This window comes from Penicillium longicatenatum, assembly GCF_028827895.1.
Source record: "Penicillium longicatenatum strain IBT 33135 chromosome Unknown contig_3_segment0_segment0, whole genome shotgun sequence".
Lineage (NCBI taxonomy): Eukaryota > Fungi > Ascomycota > Eurotiomycetes > Eurotiales > Aspergillaceae > Penicillium > Penicillium longicatenatum.
This window is the reverse complement of record NW_026643121.1, coordinates 1,979,338-1,998,782: the sequence shown is the minus strand read 5'-3', so window position 1 is coordinate 1,998,782 and position 19,445 is coordinate 1,979,338. Positions and strand designations below refer to the sequence as shown.

Here is a 19,445-nt window from a genome sequence, read left to right as displayed (position 1 = left end):
AGGATGAACCGCAGGGATAGGTTTCAATTGAAAAACCCCTCCACATTCCTCAATTTCCATGGCTTTCGGCCAGTGCCTGGTAAATCAGGCTCCATAACCCCGGCATTCCCTTTTGGGAAGGCCACAGGGGGGACCCAACTGAGTGGAAAACCGGCTTCCCAAAGCCTCGAAGCCAACACATGGTCAACCCCGCACCCCTTTCCGGGTTTCCCCTCCGCACGCGAGCCAACGAGACGCAAGGATTCGCAATGTTTTCACATACATTGTCAGAATGCGACCCGGGAAAAGGACGCCTAGCACATTTGACCTGCAGGTCGCACAATGCAGACCTCCGTCCTACCACATTCGGTTCGCTGCAGCGAATCATGATTTATGATGCTTGATAATGTTAATCATAATTTTATTTCCAATATATCTTTTCACTACTGAATCTCGACATGACCGTAGACTGCACGAGATGACACGTTTGAGGTCGTCAGTGGCAAGTTCCCACTCTACCTGCGACCGGGTGGAGACTGGGGAAATCATCCTGGACTGCGAACCAGATCGTGTACTTTGGACGGTGGAAATTAACCAACGGTCCAACCTTGATTCCGATCGGTCCATTGCTCTGATTGCTCCATGTGCATGGGGCACAAGGTCTTCATCTCACATAAAATTATATGCGTGGACAAAAGGTTAGATTAATCTTTCGCCGGGGCGCCTCATGAGTCCAGACTCTCGGTCCACAGCTTAAGGCTCACCACCGGGAAGCACATAGAAGAGTTATTGAGTTTTGGCTTTTGGCTTTTGGCTTTTGGGCCCAACACCCGAGGTGGCAAGAGCCTGATGCCCGGAAACGGTAACCTGAAGGCCCTGTACAGGGTACATTGGGGGCGAGGCCTGGGCACACGACAGATCAGGTATCAGGTACTTGCCTCTTCCGGGGGCTCTCTCTCATGACCCCGTGGGATGGAACCAGTTAATATCCCATTTAATCAATCCATACCGTGCAAAGTGGCATAAATCTGACACACGACGGGGCTCCATGAAATCAGATTGAGGCCATGAATTTTCAATCAACTCGATGCAGAATCGAGAATGATCGCCCCAGCCCGCGTGGGGCCCAACAGCCAGTCACGCTGCAGAGCTTTGGCCGCCGACTCGTCTAGACTTTGGCGTGAACACATTTTTAGCAACGCTGCCCCCCAAACAACCTGCTACACAGATTCCAAGGGACTTGGGAGTTACTCCGTAAGACGTTTAATTCTCGAATAAATTCATAAATAATATGACCGCTGTAATAAACCCTGGACTTATGCCACACTCTCCACATCGGGGAGGAAATTAAAAGCCAAAGTCAAAAAAACCAAAACTGGGACCCGATGACTCGACGACTCTTGGTGGTCTAGACCTTCAAAGTCTGGCCAACTCTTCTTTGCCTCCCGTACTGGGTACTTGCGCTGCTCGTGTGTCCGCCATATTGGGCCAGGGTACCCGGTACTCAAGTTTTGCATCCACATCCTTTCTACTCCCCTTACTCCCCCATCTCTTTCCCTTTCCTTTCTTATTCTCCTCTCGCCCTCCTGAACCTCCCGGATCTTTCTCTCACACTTCCCCCTTCCACGGCTCCATCCATGCTGTCCGTCGCCCGCCCTCCCGACCGGACTGCCTGGATGAATCAAGTGTGCAATGGACCCGGGTGGCCTTCATTCCCCAGCGATCTGACCATGCACTCCGTCAAGGACGACCATCGACCACACTCGCAACATTCCCTTCCCGACTCGGCTTCCGCTAGTCCCTCCCCAGCCAAGCTCCGTCGACGAGCCTCTCAAGGATCCGTCCGCACCAAACCATCTACAGTGTCCCGGTTTCTCTCCAAGGGCAGTGTAGCCGTCCACTTTCCTTCGTGGGAACAACGCAGCTCGGGTTCGCCGCTTCGAACTGAGTCCAGAACCCGGTCGAGCGATTCTCGCCTGCGCCTGTCCACCACCGTGTCTCGCGGGCCGAGACCATTGACAGCTTCGTCGACGCAATCTTCGCCCTGGAACTCGCCCAAATCGTTCCAGGGTGACTACCCCACTACATTACCTCCCACTCCCCCAGAAGACGATAACCACTTGGCGTGGGACCCAAAGTCCGATATGTTGTTGTTCGGACATCCCCACCACGGCCCCGCGATGATGGATGATGGCCCAGGAATGAACACATCGCCTACTGGCCCCTCGGATACATTAAGCAGCCCATCAGACGGGCTGTCTCACGGCTCGTCCAGTTCGGGTGGCAGTCCTGGTCCTCATGACGAGATGGACTGCCAGCAGGATGTTGGGTCTTGGTTAGACCACGGAATCAATGTCACTGGTAGGTGTTCTTGTATAATCTGCCTGCGTGGGTCAGTTGCTGATTTCTCTAGTGTCATCATTGGGAATGTCAAACCCACGATCGGATGCCGTTAAAATCGTCTCACAAACCCTTCCATATCCGCGTACTTCCGATCAGTCCATTTCCACGTCGAAGAACGACAGCATCTTCTGCTCCATCGTCCAGGCTGTCCACAACCACCTACAGCCCGGCCAATCACCATATATCAATGTCACTCATGCCGTTCCCGAACAATTCAGCCTGTCCAATCTTCCTCACTCTCCCCCAAGCACTCCTCGCTCTCCTACTGCCGCTGAAGACTACTTCAACGCTACCGTTTTCTCCAGCGCCGCAGTTGTTAGTGCTTACCACGATTTTCGTGGCCCTCTCCAACGTCATCTTTCCCACGTTCCCATGCCCGTTGTTCCTCCCCACAGCGTTCACATTTCCGTCCTGGAGCGGTATCTTCCCCCACCCTCCGCCCAAGAGTACCGTGATGTCTTCTGCCCCACCCGCCCATCCTTCCTTGTCGATCGTCTCTGTGAGCTGTCTCCAAACGGCGGCTCCCTTCTCTTCGTGTACCCGACCAAGAAAGGTGCATCCACCTTCAAGTCACAATACTTGGGCCCCATCCTAGACCCTCTCCTGCGGCAACTTGTCGTGGTTAATGGATTGTCTGCCGATGTAGGCCGCTACTTGGGCAAACTATCAACAGTTTCTCAAATGGACGATTTCGCTACCATGAAGGCGAACATGAACTCTCTGTGTGATGCTTTGAGCTCACCCTCCTCACAGTTCCAGGTTGCTGACGCTGGCCGGGCCAGCACCCATCTGGACCGAAATATCTGGGTGGAATGGTTCATTCACCAAGAGAAGGCCCGTATGAAGGAGGTGCTCAGCATGCACTGGCAAAATAGCCGTCGCCCGCCGGTCAACAAGCCCATGAACTCAGGCATGGGCGACACCAAAGAAGTCACTTCTGCCATGCTGCTAAGTGAGATCTTTGAAGGCATCCGCAAGCGGCCTTATGGCGAGGACAACGAGCCTCGCGATGGGATTGAGCTAGGTGTGTTCGTGATTCGCCGAACCCATTAATCATGGCGAACACCCTCACCTCTCCGACCCTATAAAATTCCCTTTCTTCTCTTCACGTCCCCTCTTTACCCTACCACGTTTTAAAACATGTTTTCTCTCTGCAGCTCCTGTCGACTGCGATGTCATAGGACCACTGGTGTCCCTGGAGTTGGTCCTTTTTTCGGCCGTGTTTATTTGTTCTTTGGCCGGACGGAAATGATTGTGAATACCCATGATGTTGGTTCTCATTTGGCGAAGATTTTCATGATCTCTTTTTTAATTTTTTTTTTCCCTCGTGATTAATATATAAGACAAGTTTATAAAGTCCAATATATGAATTTCATAAATGGAAAATCTCCTTTTTCGCCCCTTTTTCCTATCTTATGGTCAGGCATCTTCAGGCACCATCGCTTCACCGACTCTTGTTTGATGTGATTGGAAGCCCGAGAGTAAGTGTCACTATCTGGTCTGAGTATGGGTGGAAACCTGCTTACTAGAACTCTACTCAGATGCTCTGAATTGTGAGCTTGGAAACTGTTCAGTAATAATGGGATTGCATAGTTACCAGAGTATTGTTTTCTTGGCTAGCTGATATTACATGAGAGGCACCGTTCAATTTAAGGTATTCGTACCGAGAGGCGTTTATTCTCCTAGATAACGCTTAATTTGAATAGTCTACTTGGGTTTTAGGTCGCATCTGCATTAAGGTTGCTCAAAGTCTCAAGCCACGAGAACTTTGGGGGCTCTAGATTCTAAAATGACCGCCTTAACTTTTCTTAGTGATCACGAACCTGATGAAACTTGCAATTGGTCCTAGAATTGATGGAAATAGTCTATCGGGTGCCCTTTCATATGATACTTTAGGTAGAGGAATTGAAGACCTCCTAAGTAGGACCAAGCATATCCACACTAACAGCATGTCTCAAAGTCTAGTTTGATTCCGCAAGGAGGTAAAGAATGTTAGTGCTAATGGGTAAAGAGCGTCCGTAAAGCAATCATAGTATGCGCCGGTGGGGAAAAACCTAGCCCCGACGCTAACCCTATTCGGGCGCCATAGTACAAACGTCGCGGCTTGCCTCTCCACTTCACTTTTTGCTGGTCCTATACGTCTGCATATACTATAAAAGCCTTTAGTTTCTTCTTTGCGATCATTCCCCGAGTCTTCCTACCTTTGACCTCTGCACCGCTCTACTTTTCATATTTCTCCGATTGTCAACGCCTCGAATTCATGGCCTACTCTCCTCCCCCGTCTCCCGGGGCCGGGCCCGCCTACCATGGCAGCTTACTTTCACGCGGTCGATCCACCAGCCCCTCTGGCGCAGCAGGACCTGTTTCAAAACGCGATAAACGTCGCTCTGCCCTCCAAGAACGTCTTCACGATTTGACTGCTACGTTCAGCCAGAACCGCGATGCCCAGTTCCGACAGCAGTTGCACTCATTGCAATGCGATATGACCCTTATTAACAACTCCAACCCGTATGATGCTGGTCCGCTTCCTGATTCCTCCGAGGATGTTGCGCAGCTTATCGAGGAGACTGTTGGTGGTGGCAAGTTTGCCAAAGAAATGGCAAGCCTGTCCGGAACATACTATGCCAAATTTGTGCATGAGGTGAACAATGTCAAGGAAACGCGTGATGCGGATATGGCTCGGATTGTGGTATGTTTTGAAGTATGTTCTTGGCTATGAATTGATCATCAATCTGACTGTTTTACCAGGGACGCCACGAGAACAACCTTGAGCGACACCGGCGCGAATATGAATTCCGAGTGCACTTTGCCAAGGAAGAGTTCAATCATTTGGCAGGAACAATGCGCGAGCGTCTTATGCAGAGTATCTCAAGCAAGCGTTCTCGCCTGATGCGCGAGAAGGAACAACTTGATATTGCGGACACCAATGCGCTCCTCCTGCACCCCAACCAATTCAGCATTACCAACCCCGCGAGCCCCGGTGGAATCCACAGCAACCGCAAGACCCGACACACTCGGCACCGTGTTGATATCGATGAATTGGGCAATGGAGTTGCAGCAGAGTTGAACAAGCGCAAGCGCAAGGCGCCGGAGGAAGATGTTGGATCGCCCGTGCGGGACGCGGGTGGTACGACCCCGGCCGAGCGCACCAAGGCCTACCTCGCACAGCAGACTGCCCCAACATACTCGATCAATTCTTTGTTCACCGATAAGGAGCTCAGTGCCCACGCCAATCAGGCGCATGCCGCTGCCCTCCACTTTTTCTCCACCTCGAAGCGCGCAGAGCAAGGCTCCGGTACTGTCACCAACGGCAACAACACCGATGCTGAAGACATGCCCGAGGGAACTCCCATGGAGGACAACGGTACCCCCGCCGCTTCTGATATGATCCGCACCGCCAGCCACAACTTCCATGTCACACGCTCAACTCGCACAACCGCTGCCCACAGTGCACTCAGCGCTCTGGCTGATCTGGCCGACAAGCCTGCGACGCGCCCCGCTTTGCCTTACCACGTCCTCTCCAATTACTCCGCACGTCCCAACGGCAATGCTCCTCCTCTTACCTCTCTTCTAAACGAGGAGGTCGATGACGACCTTCTCCGTCTGGACCGTCTGAACTCCAAGCCATCGGGCTGGATTGACTCTTCTCTTATCGAGGTTGTTGCTTCCACGCCTATCTCTGACTCCGCGAATGGCGTCCCACCCAACCCTGAACGCTTTTCTGCCTTGCACCCTGATTTCCCCGTTGCTGTCGGTATGCAGGTACAGCCTGCACGGCCTTGGGCCGGTGCTGAAATGTTTCAGTCAGTAGGCATGGAACGCGAACGCAGCAGCAAGCGCACTCGCAACCACTAATGGCAATCCCTTTCATATGAAGCGTCAATACTTAGGGACAGGCTCCGATAATATTCAGCAATCTGTTTTATTTTGTTATCTTGTTTATTGTTATGGATGGCAAAGGTACTTTATGGGAGGCTGGCGTCCGGTTCATGGAATTATCTCAAACAGATTTAGTGGTTATTACTTATCAAACCCATTTTCCAAGGTTTATTTTCCTACTTCTTTGTGATAATTATTTGGCTTTTGTATTCCTACATCTCGGAACAGAGAAAATTCCCCCAAGGTTGAAGTCAAGTTCAATCTCTGAACCTGAAAGTTGGAACGAGATGTCAAACGAAATAGACCACATAAGGCAACAACAATCCGCACTATACAAAACTCTTTCCACTCTCTTCTTCTTCCTCTTCTTCTTCCTTCTCTCACACTTCTACCTTCAAGTGTCTCGAATGGGACCTTGAAGACAAAAGCTGGTTAAGCTTTGTACCTTCAACAAGAAGTTACGATGCTGATCTTTAGTCACTTGACAAGTTCTACTGAGGTAAAATTATCCTTGACCATCCTCAGAAATACCTACTAAAGACTCCTTAGGCTTGCCTTGACTACCAACAAAGTCAGTCCTCGATTATGTCCATCTCTGAATATTCTCTGCTGACAAAAAGGCTCATAGATTAGCCTTGCGGGTGGCTCTGATAGGCCTTCCTCTCCAAGAGCCTCAGTAGGCAACCAGCTCTGACCAAAGCGAAAGGAAAGGACTTTACTACAATGTGACACTGTCAAGAGAGCATCAATACACGTCAGTTGACTCACTACTCACGCTAGCTTTGACTCAAGTCACTGGCGAAAACATGCGCGAAGTCATTTAAGCACTGAGGCAGGCCAAGCGCCTACGCCAGCAGCAGAAACCAGATAAGGAGCACCAAGCACATTCACTCGGCAAATTATGGTCGATTAAGTCTGGATAGTCACTATCATGCGCGAAACACTACCATATATATGAAATGATGTCGCGCAGTTCGCTAAACATGTTTCTGCAATGATTCCTTCAAACTAGTCAATGGTTTTGTGGACTACATGGCCGTTTTCGTGATGGGAAAACGTGCATCAATTCTTCCTCATTTCAGTGACGAGGAGCCCTTGTGCAAAAAAAGGGTGAATGCAGAATTATTCACGTCATGGGTGGTTGGTGGATCATGGCCTACTGGTGCCGACAGAGGTATAGCAAAAAAGAAAAAAAAAAAAAAAAAAAAAAAAAGAGAGAAAAAGAAACAAGAAAGAGGAAGATCAAGATAAAGATGAAAACGAAGGCAAGATCCAAGACGTCTTCACACAATGGTGGATGAGTCTGTTTTCGGAGTGATCAGGTGGTGAGTGTGTTGGGGATGCAATACATTTTGCTAATGACACTGCTACTGTACAGCCAGTATAAGTTTATTTCTATTGCGAACATCCGCGTCAAAATAGATATCCACCCGAATCAAGATCTGATCTCTGGCTCTTGGAAATCCTCAGATACCATTTCCCTATGTCCTTTTGGCCGTTTCTCGCAGGAAGATCGGGAAGAAATGGCTTTTCACTATCCATGGGAACTACATCAAGATGTTTGAAGTGTTCACCTTCAATGACGGCCACTATCAATTTGAAGCCCACGAAGTTCTATAAGGGCGGAGGAGCATGAGCTGTGTCTATCAAGCTTTCAAGGACACTGGGAGTGCAATGTGGCTTGCAGGAGGACTTGAGAACACTGAGGCAGGCGCTCCGCAAGGGAAACAAAAGTTGGCCAGGAAGAAACGCAGACTTTCCTACGCTACACTTCCATCACCGGCACCTCTCGCATTCTCGAGATTCTACACGAAATCCAGAGTGAAGTCCGGTGTCCTTGCATATGGCATTATTCTTTGTTGCTTCGTTCTTCAGTCTAGAGAGAGGACATCGGAGCAACTGGTCGAGGATGAGCATGTCATGACAGGGCGGTTGCTAATACATATTGTCGAAGTGAGTCACTTACATCACGCGAGGAGGAAGACTTCCAAAATATGAACAAAGTTGGCGTTGCGTCCAATCTTAGGAAAGCTTGAATATCTGAACGAGAAGAGAAAGTTCAAAGTTCATGCCGAGAAGCAGACCCTGAAATTGTATATCCATAAAGACGTCAAATATCACCTTGAGTGTCGATCTCCTTCTACTATAGTTCCCTCCGGCATATGGGGACCTATATGCATATCTCAGCCACTAGTAGGATAATGGATGTATCTCTCGCAAACATCTGCCTGTCCATGTTCTGGGTGCCATGCCGTCCAAAAATACGCGATGTTTCATGAAACTTCCTCCGGGTTTCAAGCCCCACGAGAAGATCCTTAAAGAACGCGTCGCAAGGACTTTGCCCATTTTCGTAAGCGCACACGAACTACTGTGGTACGCTGTCGTGAAATCGTCTTATGTCTAATGATGCCCAAGCCCTCTACTGATTGAGCCCGCCAAGCTACCAGCCTCGGGACACGCCAGGACATCCACTGATCCCCGCTTAAATCTATGGCCAAGCACTACTCTCCTATCACCCGCTCGACTTCTAGGCTACAAGGAACGCAGGACGAGAAAATTCCTGGATCAGGAGGATTTATAACATCCAGTGAATAGGCGGACCTTGGGAGCACATGGAATTATAGCCAGATATGAATGATATTGTGCCGAGGACAGCATTAGCTGCAAAAATGCATAGAAAAAATATATATAAAATGTTCATATCGGAAGGAGCATGGAAGATGCATCCTGTCTCAGCCAGAAACCAAATCCGATGCAATGCCATGCCCAGAAGAAGAAAACACCCAGTCATCTAAACATCATTAAATATCCAAGACAGGAGGAGGGATGTGTATATAAAATTGCTGTACGCCATATTAAAAAAAGAAAGCGAATATATGTCTAGCCAAAGACCTTCAGGAATCCCCAAAGTCCAAGCCCACTCAGCACCGGGATGGTGAAGTTGTCGTCCCAGCTCCAAAGATCGATAAATTCGCTGCCGGCAGCGACAAAGCCAGAGACAACGCTCATCACACCAAGAGCCAATGGGCCGGTGATGGTGGTGGATGAAGTCTCAGCGCCATCCCAGCCCACCAGGCCCCGAACACAATCTGGAAACAGGTTCAGGCTGCCGGTAAACATGAATGAGCCTTCTGGATCATTAGGAAATGCACCCATATAGGGCACAAACCAACCCCAGAAAGTAGCGGCGGTGATGACGCCAACGAGCCAAGCAGCTGCGGTGCCAGCTAGACTCTTCCCTTGTCGGAGACGAGGGGTGTAGCGCCCGTACATACGACCAAAGGTCGATGCTGCGGTGTCACACCAGCTGAGAAGGAGCACGCCCATTACACCAACATCTTTGGGAAAGAAGCGGAGGACGACATATGCGCCGAGCAGATACCAGATCACACCGTTATAGCCCGAGACCTCGGTCTCACGCATGAGCGCACCCACGCAGCGAATATAAAACTTATTGACCTTCTCCGAACGATGGCGGACAATGTCTGTCACTGCAATGGGAACCAAGGCAGAGAAGAGCACTGGTGTGATCTGAAGTGTCTGGATACCTCGGCTATACAGGTGAAGTGTCAGGAACCCAATTGACACGTGTAAGAACTTCCGAGGAATTTCATGGCGGTGAATGAAATTGCGGTATCTGGAATGTAGAGGAATCAGACCAAGCGGTGATGGCGATCTCGACAGGTCGCGTAGTGTGTCTGAGAAATTCGTGGGTGAAAGGAAACCGTTGCTGGCGCTCCCGTTCGTAGCTGGTGGTGAAGCTGGAATTTTGGGATTGGACCGCCGAGCTGGTCGACGTTGTCGCGTGGAACTTTTTGACGGTGTCTCATCAGGTGGGCTTCGTGCTCGCCTTGAGCCAGTTCCATCCTGTTGTCGGCGGGATGCAGATCGCGTTACCGGCGCAAAATAACCATCACGTGCGTCTGATCTATCGGAAAGGGAGGGCGACGGGGAGATGACTCGTGTCTCTGGGATCGTACTAGGTGTTGACGGCATGTCGGATGCTCGAACTGCAAAGGGCGGGAGTGCTCGAGGCCAAATAAGGCCAGATAAGGGTCGCGCACAGGTGTTTGTGCTGTCGCAGGCAAGATTGCCGCAAGGTATTAATGATCTTAATAACAACTCAATGATGGCGATTTTTCAGAAGAAACAGCGCGTTATGAACAGTGATAAGGATGTTGGTGGGCACAAGAATGGACACAGCACATCATATATGTGCTGAATAGGAGCTGAATTGTCAAGCTGAGTTAGGCAGTGTCAGGACAGAAAGGGAAAAGTAGATCGTGATCCGCCCGATGCCGCAGGTCACGTGGAGATACCTAATCGATAAGACCGGGGCAACTTTTTTTTTTTGCGGCGACTCGCGATCGTAGGAAAGTCCTCAAACGAACAGCCTCGGCTTAAAAGTGATTGATCATGGCTCCCAAACCTTCATCCTCTAGGTCATGGGATGGTCTCAATCCTCCGTTATCGCAATGGGCGTTGGATGCTGTGTCCTCCATGGGCTTTACTCGAATGACCCCAGTCCAAGCCTCCGCAATCCCTCTGTTTATGACCCACAAGGATGTTGTCGTCGAAGCAGTCACAGGCAGTGGAAAGACCCTTTCGTTTTTGATGCCAGTCGTGGAGAAGCTTCTGCGCCTTGATGAACCCATCAAGAAACATCACATTGGTGCTATTATCATCTCCCCGACGAGGTAAGTTGGAATGTCTGGACAACTCGTAGATCATGGTCGCTAATGTTCTTGTACAGAGAATTGGCTACGCAAATCTACCAAGTCCTCCTATCATTACTGGAATTCCACCCGCCATCCGCCGCAGCGATTCACCCGCCGGAAGAAGGCGCCCCAAAGCCCAAGTCCTCTTCCTCTACCTTGAAAGTCGTCCCACAACTTCTCTTGGGTGGCTCAACAACACCGGCTGAAGATCTCAGTTCCTTCTTGAAACGTTCGCCTAATGTGCTAGTCTCTACCCCCGGAAGACTTTTGGAGCTGCTTTCTTCCCCGCATGTTCACTGCCCACAGTCCTCATTCGAAATGCTTGTGCTCGATGAAGCCGATAGGCTTTTGGATCTTGGATTTAAGGATGATCTCCAGAGAATTCTACAGCATCTTCCTAAGCAACGACGAACTGGATTGTTCAGCGCCAGTATCAGCGAAGCCGTTGACCAAATTGTCCGCCTGGGACTTCGGAATCCGGTCAAGATTGCTGTCAAGGTCAAAGGAGGAGGCGGAGCGGAGGACAAACGTACTCCTGCCAGGTGTGTTTTTTTCCAGTCCACCATTCCAAACAACGTTGTTAACATTTGGACAGTTTGCAGATGACCTACCTCACAACGCCTCCGGCTCATAAATTTTCTGTGCTCAAACAAATCCTAACAACGGTTCAACCGACGCCCCAGAAGACTATCTTCTTTGTATCAACATGTTCTAGTGTGGATTACTTGGCTATGATTCTACCAATTGTACTAGGAAACGACTTCCTCCTGGTCCCGCTTCATGGCAAACACCCTTCCAACGTCCGCCAAAAGAACTTTACCCGCTTCACCACCTCTACGACTCCTTCGATCCTCTTAACTACCGATGTTGCTTCCCGTGGCCTGGACATTCCATCCGTTGATCTAGTTGTCCAGATCGATCCTCCCTCAGACCCCAAAACCTTCATCCATCGATGTGGCCGAGCAGGCCGTGCTGGAAGAAGAGGTCTGAGCATTGTCCTTCTGCATCCCGGGCGAGAAGAAGATTACGTTTCGTTTCTGGAAGTACGCAAGACCCCAGTCGCCCCCTTCAACCTCCCAACACCGAGCTCCGATGTGGATGCTGCAGTGGCTACTCAGTCTATCCGCTCGCTCCTCCTCAAAGATCGTGCTATTCATGACAAGGCTCAAAAGGCTTTCGTCAGTTGGCTCCGCAGTTACAGCAAGCACCAAGCCAGCAGTATTTTCCGTGTGCCAGATCTCGATTGGGAAGCTTTGGGCAAAGCCTGGGGACTTCTTCGCTTACCCACAATGCCAGAGCTGCGCAAATTCGAGGGAGATCGAACATTGGGTGTGAGCAATGACTGGGACAACTACGCCTACAAAGACAAGCAGCAAGAGAAGCGGCGCAAGGAGAAGGCCCTTGAGGCCGAGGAAGAGAAGAAGAATGGCCAGCAGGAGTCACGGAAACGAACTGCAACCGAAAGTGCTGCTTGGAGTCAAAACCAAGAAAACCGGGAGAAGAGGCTCAAGCGAAAGGAGATCAAGCAGACACGAAAGGAGAACGAGAAGTGGGAGCAATTGCCCGAGGAGGAGAAGCAAAAGGCTCTGGAGACGAAACAAATGATCGAGTCCCTTCGGGAAAAGAACGAGGAACGGCGGCGAGAGCAGCGCGCTTTACAGCTCTCTGGCAAGCCTGCTTCAAAGAAAGGAGATGATGACGATGACTTTGAAGGCTTCGATTAGATATTTCAATTACATGTAATATAGCATGCTGATATTCCCCAGGCCATCATGCCTGACAAAATATGAATCCATCAACCCCAATCATGGAACAATCTCACTAGGCTGAGGTGTTTACGAATCGAGAATCGGACAAGGAAACTAACATACGTACATGATCAACAACAACTCGAAGGGAAACCAATCAGTTGTATATGATGAGGCAACAGGAGGTGGCAGTGTTCCCGTCAGGCCGTGATCCTAGCCAAATGGTCCGATGTTGCAATGGACCTCCAGCATGACTCAATTTAATCAGCTTCCAGTCGTGAGACGGATGCCTTCAAAAAAGTCTCCACGGTACTTCATAATATGGGAATAAAGGATATAAGTCTGCGGGACCCCACAGCAAGTCCACGGTCATTCGTCTCTCCCACAGCCCTTGGATTCATCTTGCAACAAGCGGGGTCCCCTAGTGCGAGAATGGTATTTCGCTCACTAAACTGCCTGAGACTGTTGTTTTCTTACCTATCACTATGAGTCTGCATACGCTAAAGTATCAGGATCCACAAAATTCTTATTGTGTTCTTCGAGGCTAAAGACTCATGCTTGTATCCAGATTAAGTTGATATGTACGCTTGACATGATGCTTGTACCACTTTAACGCCGAGTCCCTGCCAGTTGGGTCCAGAAAATGCAATATCACAGGGGTATAATAATACTGTCAAATCAAATCAATAAAGCTAACGCGGGGAATTCGTTTTGTCTTGTCCCTTTTCTTTTGGTCACGCTTTGCGCCCTTCGGCACATCTGAATCACCTTTGTCCGTATTGGATTCAGCTGGCTTGTCAAAAAACCAGAACCCATCAGCTGTTGAAATGTTTTCAACGTGGCCCGATGATTGTCCGGGCTCTGAAGGCGGCTTCTCTATCTTCGGCACCTTCTTGGAAGGGCTCTTTTTGTTTGTTGGTTTCTTGTCATCCTTTAGGCAGGAAGATCCGAACGAAGGTGTAGCTTGCTCCGGAAGATGCTCATTCGCATGTTTGGTTGATAATGAAAGGGAGCCAATGCCTTTCTCTATATCGTCAACATCCTGGGCATTTTCCGTATCAGGCAGGCTTTTGACCATTTTCAGGTTGTGAGGATTTTGCTTCTTTGGTAAGACTACAGGCTTCCGCCTGACGGTCTCCAAAGGTCCATAGCTGGAGACCGAATAGCTCATTTTCAGTCCCCTTGGTACCGGTGGTTGCGTCGAAACAACCGTATCTTCAAGTGACAATCTGGATGTCTCAAATTCCAATATCTCGGTTTCTTCGGCTGCCAAAACACCTACACGAGCTGCTGTTGGGAGTTGGCCTGCCATAGGATGGCGTTTGACTCTTGGTGTTGATGATGCGGCACACGGTGAGGAAAATGAGTCGACGAGTCCATCAAGCGCACGAGATATGTAGCGCGCCTGACTAGAACCCTGGTGTTGAGAGTACATGCTTGGAGAAAAATCATCAAAGTCGAAGCTCTCGAATGAAGGTGGAGTTCGAAACCTCGAAGATGAATCCTTGGCTGTGGACTGAGATGAAGCCGCCTCTAGTATGTGTTCTTTATTGTATGAGGACAGGTCGGATCTCTCTTTCGTGAGCATTCCATATTTCAGGATGCTCCCCTGCTTCATTCCTGGATCGATAGGCCCCTTCTTCTTGGGACCAGTGCGTCGGGTGCTGGGCTTCTTTGGTGCAGCCTTCTTAGCTTTTGCGGCTTCCTTCGCAGCCTCCTTTGCCGCTTGTTCCTTGTTCCATGTATTGACAGCATCAGGAACACCAAGTTTAGCAACAGTCTCAAAGATCCAGACCTTTTCAATTGCGAAAATATCGAATCGCTTTTTGGGGCGAGGCTTATAAGGCGTCGTGGGGGGTTCCTCGAGAGCCTCATTAGCAACTTCTGCGTCATCTTCCTCGTCTCCTTCGCCCATTTCTTGCGAAGGTACTGCCTCCTCTGGCGGATTCGGTTCTTCAGCTAGAAGATCAAGACCGACAATATCGATTGGGAGCATATCCATTTGCAGTTCAGCCGTGCCGTCAGTGGCAAAATTCGCACGAGTTTTGTATACTTTGTGCATCCATGGTGTATCACAATTCGGCGCTAATGTTCCTTGTGACAAGCCTGAGACAGGCCGCTGAAGACGAAGTCTGTAGGATAGTAGAGGCTCTGTTAGGAGCTTAATCACCTTTCTCGCGCCTGAACGATAATTCCATTCAAAATTATCGGCTGCAAAGGTTCTGATTGCGAGGGGGTCGATCTCACGATCCCAGGCATGCCTCAGATGGCGTCTTAGAGTAGCCATTTCATCGTCCGTTGAAACTTTGGGCTCCGCGTAATACTTCAAAATGGTCTGGTCAGGAAAGGTGTCCGGGATGCGAACAGCTTTGTGTTTCGTAGCGAAATATCCGCTTTCATTTTCCTCCAATTCGTATTGTAGCCGCTCCCGCCATTCGTTCAGGCGCGTACTTAAATCGGGGGACTGGGATGCAAGTTGTTCAAGCAAATCCTCGCCGAAATGAGCTTTTGCAATTTCTGCAGCCAATCCAGGTCCACAATTTTTAACGCCCCCTGGTAGATAATCGCCTCCACTGAGCATGGCAAACAAGATCATTCCCGCTCGGCTTAGAGGCACATTTGAGACATGATCCTCATTTCCTAGGTGGTAACAAGTAACATGAGTCGATGCAGCTGTGGCAGTGCCCTTTTCCTTCGAGAAGTTCATAATAGTCCAAGTGGACCCGAACATGAGCGCGTCAACATCGTTGCTCATCACTACGTCGACGATGCCGGCTTGCTGTAACCGCGCACATTCAGCCTCCGCTTCACCCGGAGCTTCATGCCACGGAAATCGGAACCGCTCAATGAGCTCTTTGGAGCGTTGGATGATTGGCGCATTGCCGTGACTCCGCGGAGACACGGCCTTTCCCCTCTTGAATGGAGGCTTTTGACGGCCATCATAGACAAAAAGCGGGTGGACTGGCAATGCTAACAGCTTCAAAAGCCGATAAAACAATGTGCGCAGCTCAGGATTCTTTCCGCCGCGACCGGCTTGAACCTGGAACAGCCAGATAGAAATATCGACCGCGATTCGAATTGGCCGTGCTGTTCGCTCCAAATGTGTAATTGCCAATTTTGACAGGGAGATGCGCTCCCCCTTGCCAATGGCATGAATAAGCCTAAGTATTTGTCAGTATTGAAACATTTGTTAGTCGTGAGGGAAACGCCCATATGCTAGTTGGTAGCGTTGCTAGGGAGTGGGTTTCATGAAACTGGGCAGAAATATATTGTGGCGTGCATGAGAGCCTTGGGGAGGGGTTCGAAGAGACACATACCCTGGGATACCCATCCGGCCGATATTGATATCAACTCAAGTCGTACTTCAAGCAATGGGGTATGAAGCCATGTGGCGCCGGTAAGAAGCTGAGCAAGATGTCGAAGTGAATGTTGACGGAGTAAATAAACCGCGGCCCGATGTAGATCCGTTGAACTTTAGTCCCGCATCACTCTTCTACCACATCTTCAATTGAAGCTTCCTGTCATTTTTTGTTATTCTGCGAACTGCAATACTCACATTTATTTCACACTGACTCCGATGACGCTGTAGATCCAGCACTTCGCTGAAGCGGGTCTTGGGGTTTTCTGTCGCTCCGAGGGGCAATCACCATCCGCGCCCCAACACGCGCACGATTCTGAGCTACGCGACGCAGCATTGACTAGGCGCGATACACCGATCAAACAATATTCACGAGATGTCCGCATCGTCGAGCTTGCGCCAAAGCCAGGCTGCTCGTCCAGACTCTCCTCATACTCCGCAACAACAGCTTCGCTCAGGCAATACTTCCTTCGCTAGCAACACATCACCGGGCTCATCTTTCCGCAACGAGGATGATGCAATCATATTTGAATTGGGTGCGCGATGGCTACGAGCTGGATTCGAAGGCAGCAGTTCCCCGGTCTGCGTCGTAAGATTCGGGCCCGAGGAATCGAGGAGAGCGGGGGACTATCGGGGGTGGATAGAGGGCGGTTCTGGCGCACAACCGTCAGTGCAACCTGTTGATGCCGAAGATTGGACTCGGGAATATGAATTGTGGAGGCTGGACCTGCGACAAACCGACCTAGGGTTGGTCGAAGACAAAATCGAACGTGCTTTCCGCGAAACCTACAACCAATACCTTTTGACCGACGCAGGCACGTCTCGTCTGGTCTTGGTGTTGCCCTCTCTCATGCCACACCCGCTGCTGTCATCACTTCTTTCGACCTTGTTTAGCCGCTGGCGCTTCCCTAGTATCACACTTTTACCGAGTGCGCCTATGTCAGCGACTGCTGCAGGATTGCGGTCTGCCCTGGTGGTAGACCTTGGCTGGGCGGAAACCATTACGACTGGCCTTTATGAGTATAGAGAAGTTACCACAAAACGAAGCACAAGGGCAATGAAAGCTGTGCTGCAAGAATTGGGCCGACTCCTCACTAGTCTGGCCTCTAGCCCTGAGCAAGACAGTGCTTCAGCAGACGAGATCTCCGTGGGATTTCGATATTGCGAGGAGATTGCGTCCCGGCTTGCTTGGTGCAGGGTAGAAGCCCCGAATGAGGAAAATGATCATTTGAACCAGAACGTTTCGATACCTTCGCCAACCAACCCAGAACAGGAATTTATTGAGGTGCCATTTTCACGCCTTGCAGAACCCGTTGAGAAGGCTCTCTTTGCTCCAGGTGTGCCGGAGAGCGAATTAGATGACGAAGAGAAACCTATCCCGCTTCTTGTCTACAAAACCTTGCTCGCACTACCACCCGACGTGCGTGGAACATGCATGTCGCGCATCGTTTTTGTGGGTGGCGGAGCTCGAATCCCTGGCTTGCGGCAGCGGATTCTCAAGGATGTTTCACAATTGATTGACCAGCATGGGTGGAGTCCTATTCGAGGCAAAGTCATTGAGCGACAACGCCAGCGATTGGCAGAACTACGAATTTCATCTCCAATTAATGGCGAAAATCAATCGACTCCCACGGACACGGCATCCTCGCCTATAAACGAGAAACCAGACCCATCCAAAGATGAGCCTGAAATTGATTTCGTGGAGCAAAAGCTACGCCGTCAGAACAAAGATACACCCGTTCCTATCCAAGGAATGTTACGAGAGGTTGATTCTCTTGGAGCCTGGGCTGGAGCCAGCTTGGTGACCAGCCTGAAGATCCGTGGAATGGTGGAGATTGAGCGTGAAAAGTTTCTGCAGCATGGGCTGGCTGGTGGCACTCGAGATTCGGAACCTGCGCCTGATCGTCGATCGGGATTGAGAGCGGGCGATCGATCTAGCTGGACCCTGGCAGGATGGGCATAATATTGTAAATTACTATTCCGCACATAATAGATACCCATGGAAACTTTCATCATGAATAAATACTCTTCATGACCTGCAACCTTTTACTGCGCAGAAATTTGAAGATGGACCGTTGGGTGGCCCAGCAATACCATTGAGAGAGATCTCTCCTCTCCATGATCCTCATCCTCTTGCTCCATAAGGGTCAATGCCTAACAACCCGGAATTACAAACAACCCTGAATTCGTTTAGTATGACCCATGTCTCGATGACACTCTCCTCCACAAGTCGGCATTTCGGCATTTCGGCAACCAATTAAAGTGGGGGTTTGGCGATCCGGGGTGCGGGGAGTCCAAGGCCTTGGATATCTATGTTTAACAACTAGTGAACAGCCAATAATCTCTTCAATGTTCTTTTATTTATCTTTCGACTATTCAAAGCTGATGAAATAACGTAACACAGGAAAATGCCAGATATACCTACTTTTTGCAATCTCGCCCTAGAGAGACATGGGAACGTCTTCGTTCTCACCATGCAGAAACCACCCGAAAACAGACTGAACTCGTGGTATTGCCAGGAAATGATTCGAGCCTTTCGTACTGTTGAGAAGCTCCTGGGCCCAGACTCTGAGGGTGCAGTTATTACAAGAGGTAATGATGCTAAGTTCTGGTGCACTGTATGGACATTTGCGACTCGTCTACCAAGAACCAGCTAATAAGAGCCTTTGTAGGGATTGGAGCTAGATGAATCCGACAATAACCCATTCGCAAACACAGACGGATTCTATCCTGTAAGTCAAAGGCTGCTGATCCTCCTGGAGCTCGTATTGACTTGTCAAGCTCATCCATACGATTCTCGACTTCCCATTTCCAACCATTGCATTGATAACGGGTCATACATTCGGTGGTGCCTGTCCTCTGGCTCTTGCACATGATTACCGAGTCATGAACTCCAAGAGAGGCTTTTTCTCAATGCCACCTGTCAACCTGGGTCTGCACTTCGACGGTATTGGATCCCTTCCTAGGCTAAAGCTGCGGCCTCAGGTTGCGCGCAAGATGCTTCTGGAAGCACACAAGTGGACAGCACAAGAAGCACTACAGGATGGTATTGTGGATGCTATTGCTGATCCAGATCGTATGCTGGATGAAGCATTGGAAATCGCAGCTAAGTGGGCGCCTAAGGCGAAGATGGGGTAAGTCATGCAGTAGATGCCTTAGATGTGAGTCTATCTTAACTGACTCAATTCTTCTAGGGTATATGCTTTGCTACGCCAGGAGCTCTGGGGTGAGGCAATTAAGAAGTTCCAGCGAATTAGTTATGTGCACAGTCGAATGACTTCGGCTCCTGCCAAGGTCAAGATTTGATTCATTCTAGCCAAGTATGTCTGGTTTTCGTTAATGTCGATTAGACGAGGAGAG

General features: G+C 49.8%; 7 protein-coding genes across 7 annotated transcripts; 5 read left to right on the top strand and 2 right to left on the bottom strand.

Annotated features, from left to right (window-relative positions):
• Positions 1–1,616: 1,616 nt before the first annotated feature.
• On the top strand, positions 1,617–3,435 carry N7484_006112 (uncharacterized protein; the record flags this gene model as incomplete). Its single annotated transcript, XM_057116530.1, has 2 exons — positions 1,617–2,340; positions 2,393–3,435. 2 exons carry the CDS (start codon positions 1,617–1,619, stop codon positions 3,433–3,435), a joined length of 1,767 nt encoding a protein of 588 aa, XP_056972413.1.
• Positions 3,436–4,642: 1,207 nt separating this feature from the next.
• N7484_006111 (Sds3 domain-containing protein) lies at positions 4,643–6,237 on the top strand (the record flags this gene model as incomplete). The annotated part of the gene is made up of 2 exons (XM_057116529.1): positions 4,643–5,071; positions 5,131–6,237. The coding sequence occupies 2 exons, from the start codon at positions 4,643–4,645 to the stop codon at positions 6,235–6,237; spliced, it is 1,536 nt and encodes a 511-aa protein (XP_056972412.1).
• A 2,904-nt stretch (positions 6,238–9,141) lies between these two features.
• On the bottom strand, positions 9,142–10,257 carry N7484_006110 (diacylglycerol/polyprenol kinase family protein; the record flags this gene model as incomplete). The annotated part of the gene is made up of 1 exon (XM_057116528.1): positions 9,142–10,257. One exon carries the CDS (start codon positions 10,255–10,257, stop codon positions 9,142–9,144), a length of 1,116 nt encoding a protein of 371 aa, XP_056972411.1.
• A 420-nt stretch (positions 10,258–10,677) lies between these two features.
• spb4 (ATP-dependent RNA helicase SPB4) lies at positions 10,678–12,703 on the top strand (the record flags this gene model as incomplete). The annotated part of the gene is made up of 3 exons (XM_057116527.1): positions 10,678–10,958; positions 11,015–11,521; positions 11,575–12,703. The coding sequence occupies 3 exons, from the start codon at positions 10,678–10,680 to the stop codon at positions 12,701–12,703; spliced, it is 1,917 nt and encodes a 638-aa protein (XP_056972410.1).
• Positions 12,704–13,400: 697 nt separating this feature from the next.
• Positions 13,401–16,058, bottom strand: N7484_006108 (crossover junction endodeoxyribonuclease; the record flags this gene model as incomplete). The annotated part of the gene is made up of 2 exons (XM_057116526.1): positions 13,401–15,888; positions 16,045–16,058. The coding sequence occupies 2 exons, from the start codon at positions 16,056–16,058 to the stop codon at positions 13,401–13,403; spliced, it is 2,502 nt and encodes an 833-aa protein (XP_056972409.1).
• Positions 16,059–16,461: 403 nt separating this feature from the next.
• Positions 16,462–18,048, top strand: N7484_006107 (putative actin-related protein RO7; the record flags this gene model as incomplete). Its single annotated transcript, XM_057116525.1, has 1 exon — positions 16,462–18,048. The coding sequence occupies one exon, from the start codon at positions 16,462–16,464 to the stop codon at positions 18,046–18,048; it is 1,587 nt and encodes a 528-aa protein (XP_056972408.1).
• A 445-nt stretch (positions 18,049–18,493) lies between these two features.
• Positions 18,494–19,391, top strand: N7484_006106 (enoyl-CoA hydratase/isomerase family protein; the record flags this gene model as incomplete). Its single annotated transcript, XM_057116524.1, has 4 exons — positions 18,494–18,703; positions 18,758–18,817; positions 18,867–19,219; positions 19,280–19,391. The coding sequence occupies 4 exons, from the start codon at positions 18,494–18,496 to the stop codon at positions 19,389–19,391; spliced, it is 735 nt and encodes a 244-aa protein (XP_056972407.1).
• Between the last annotated feature and the right edge of the window lie 54 nt (positions 19,392–19,445).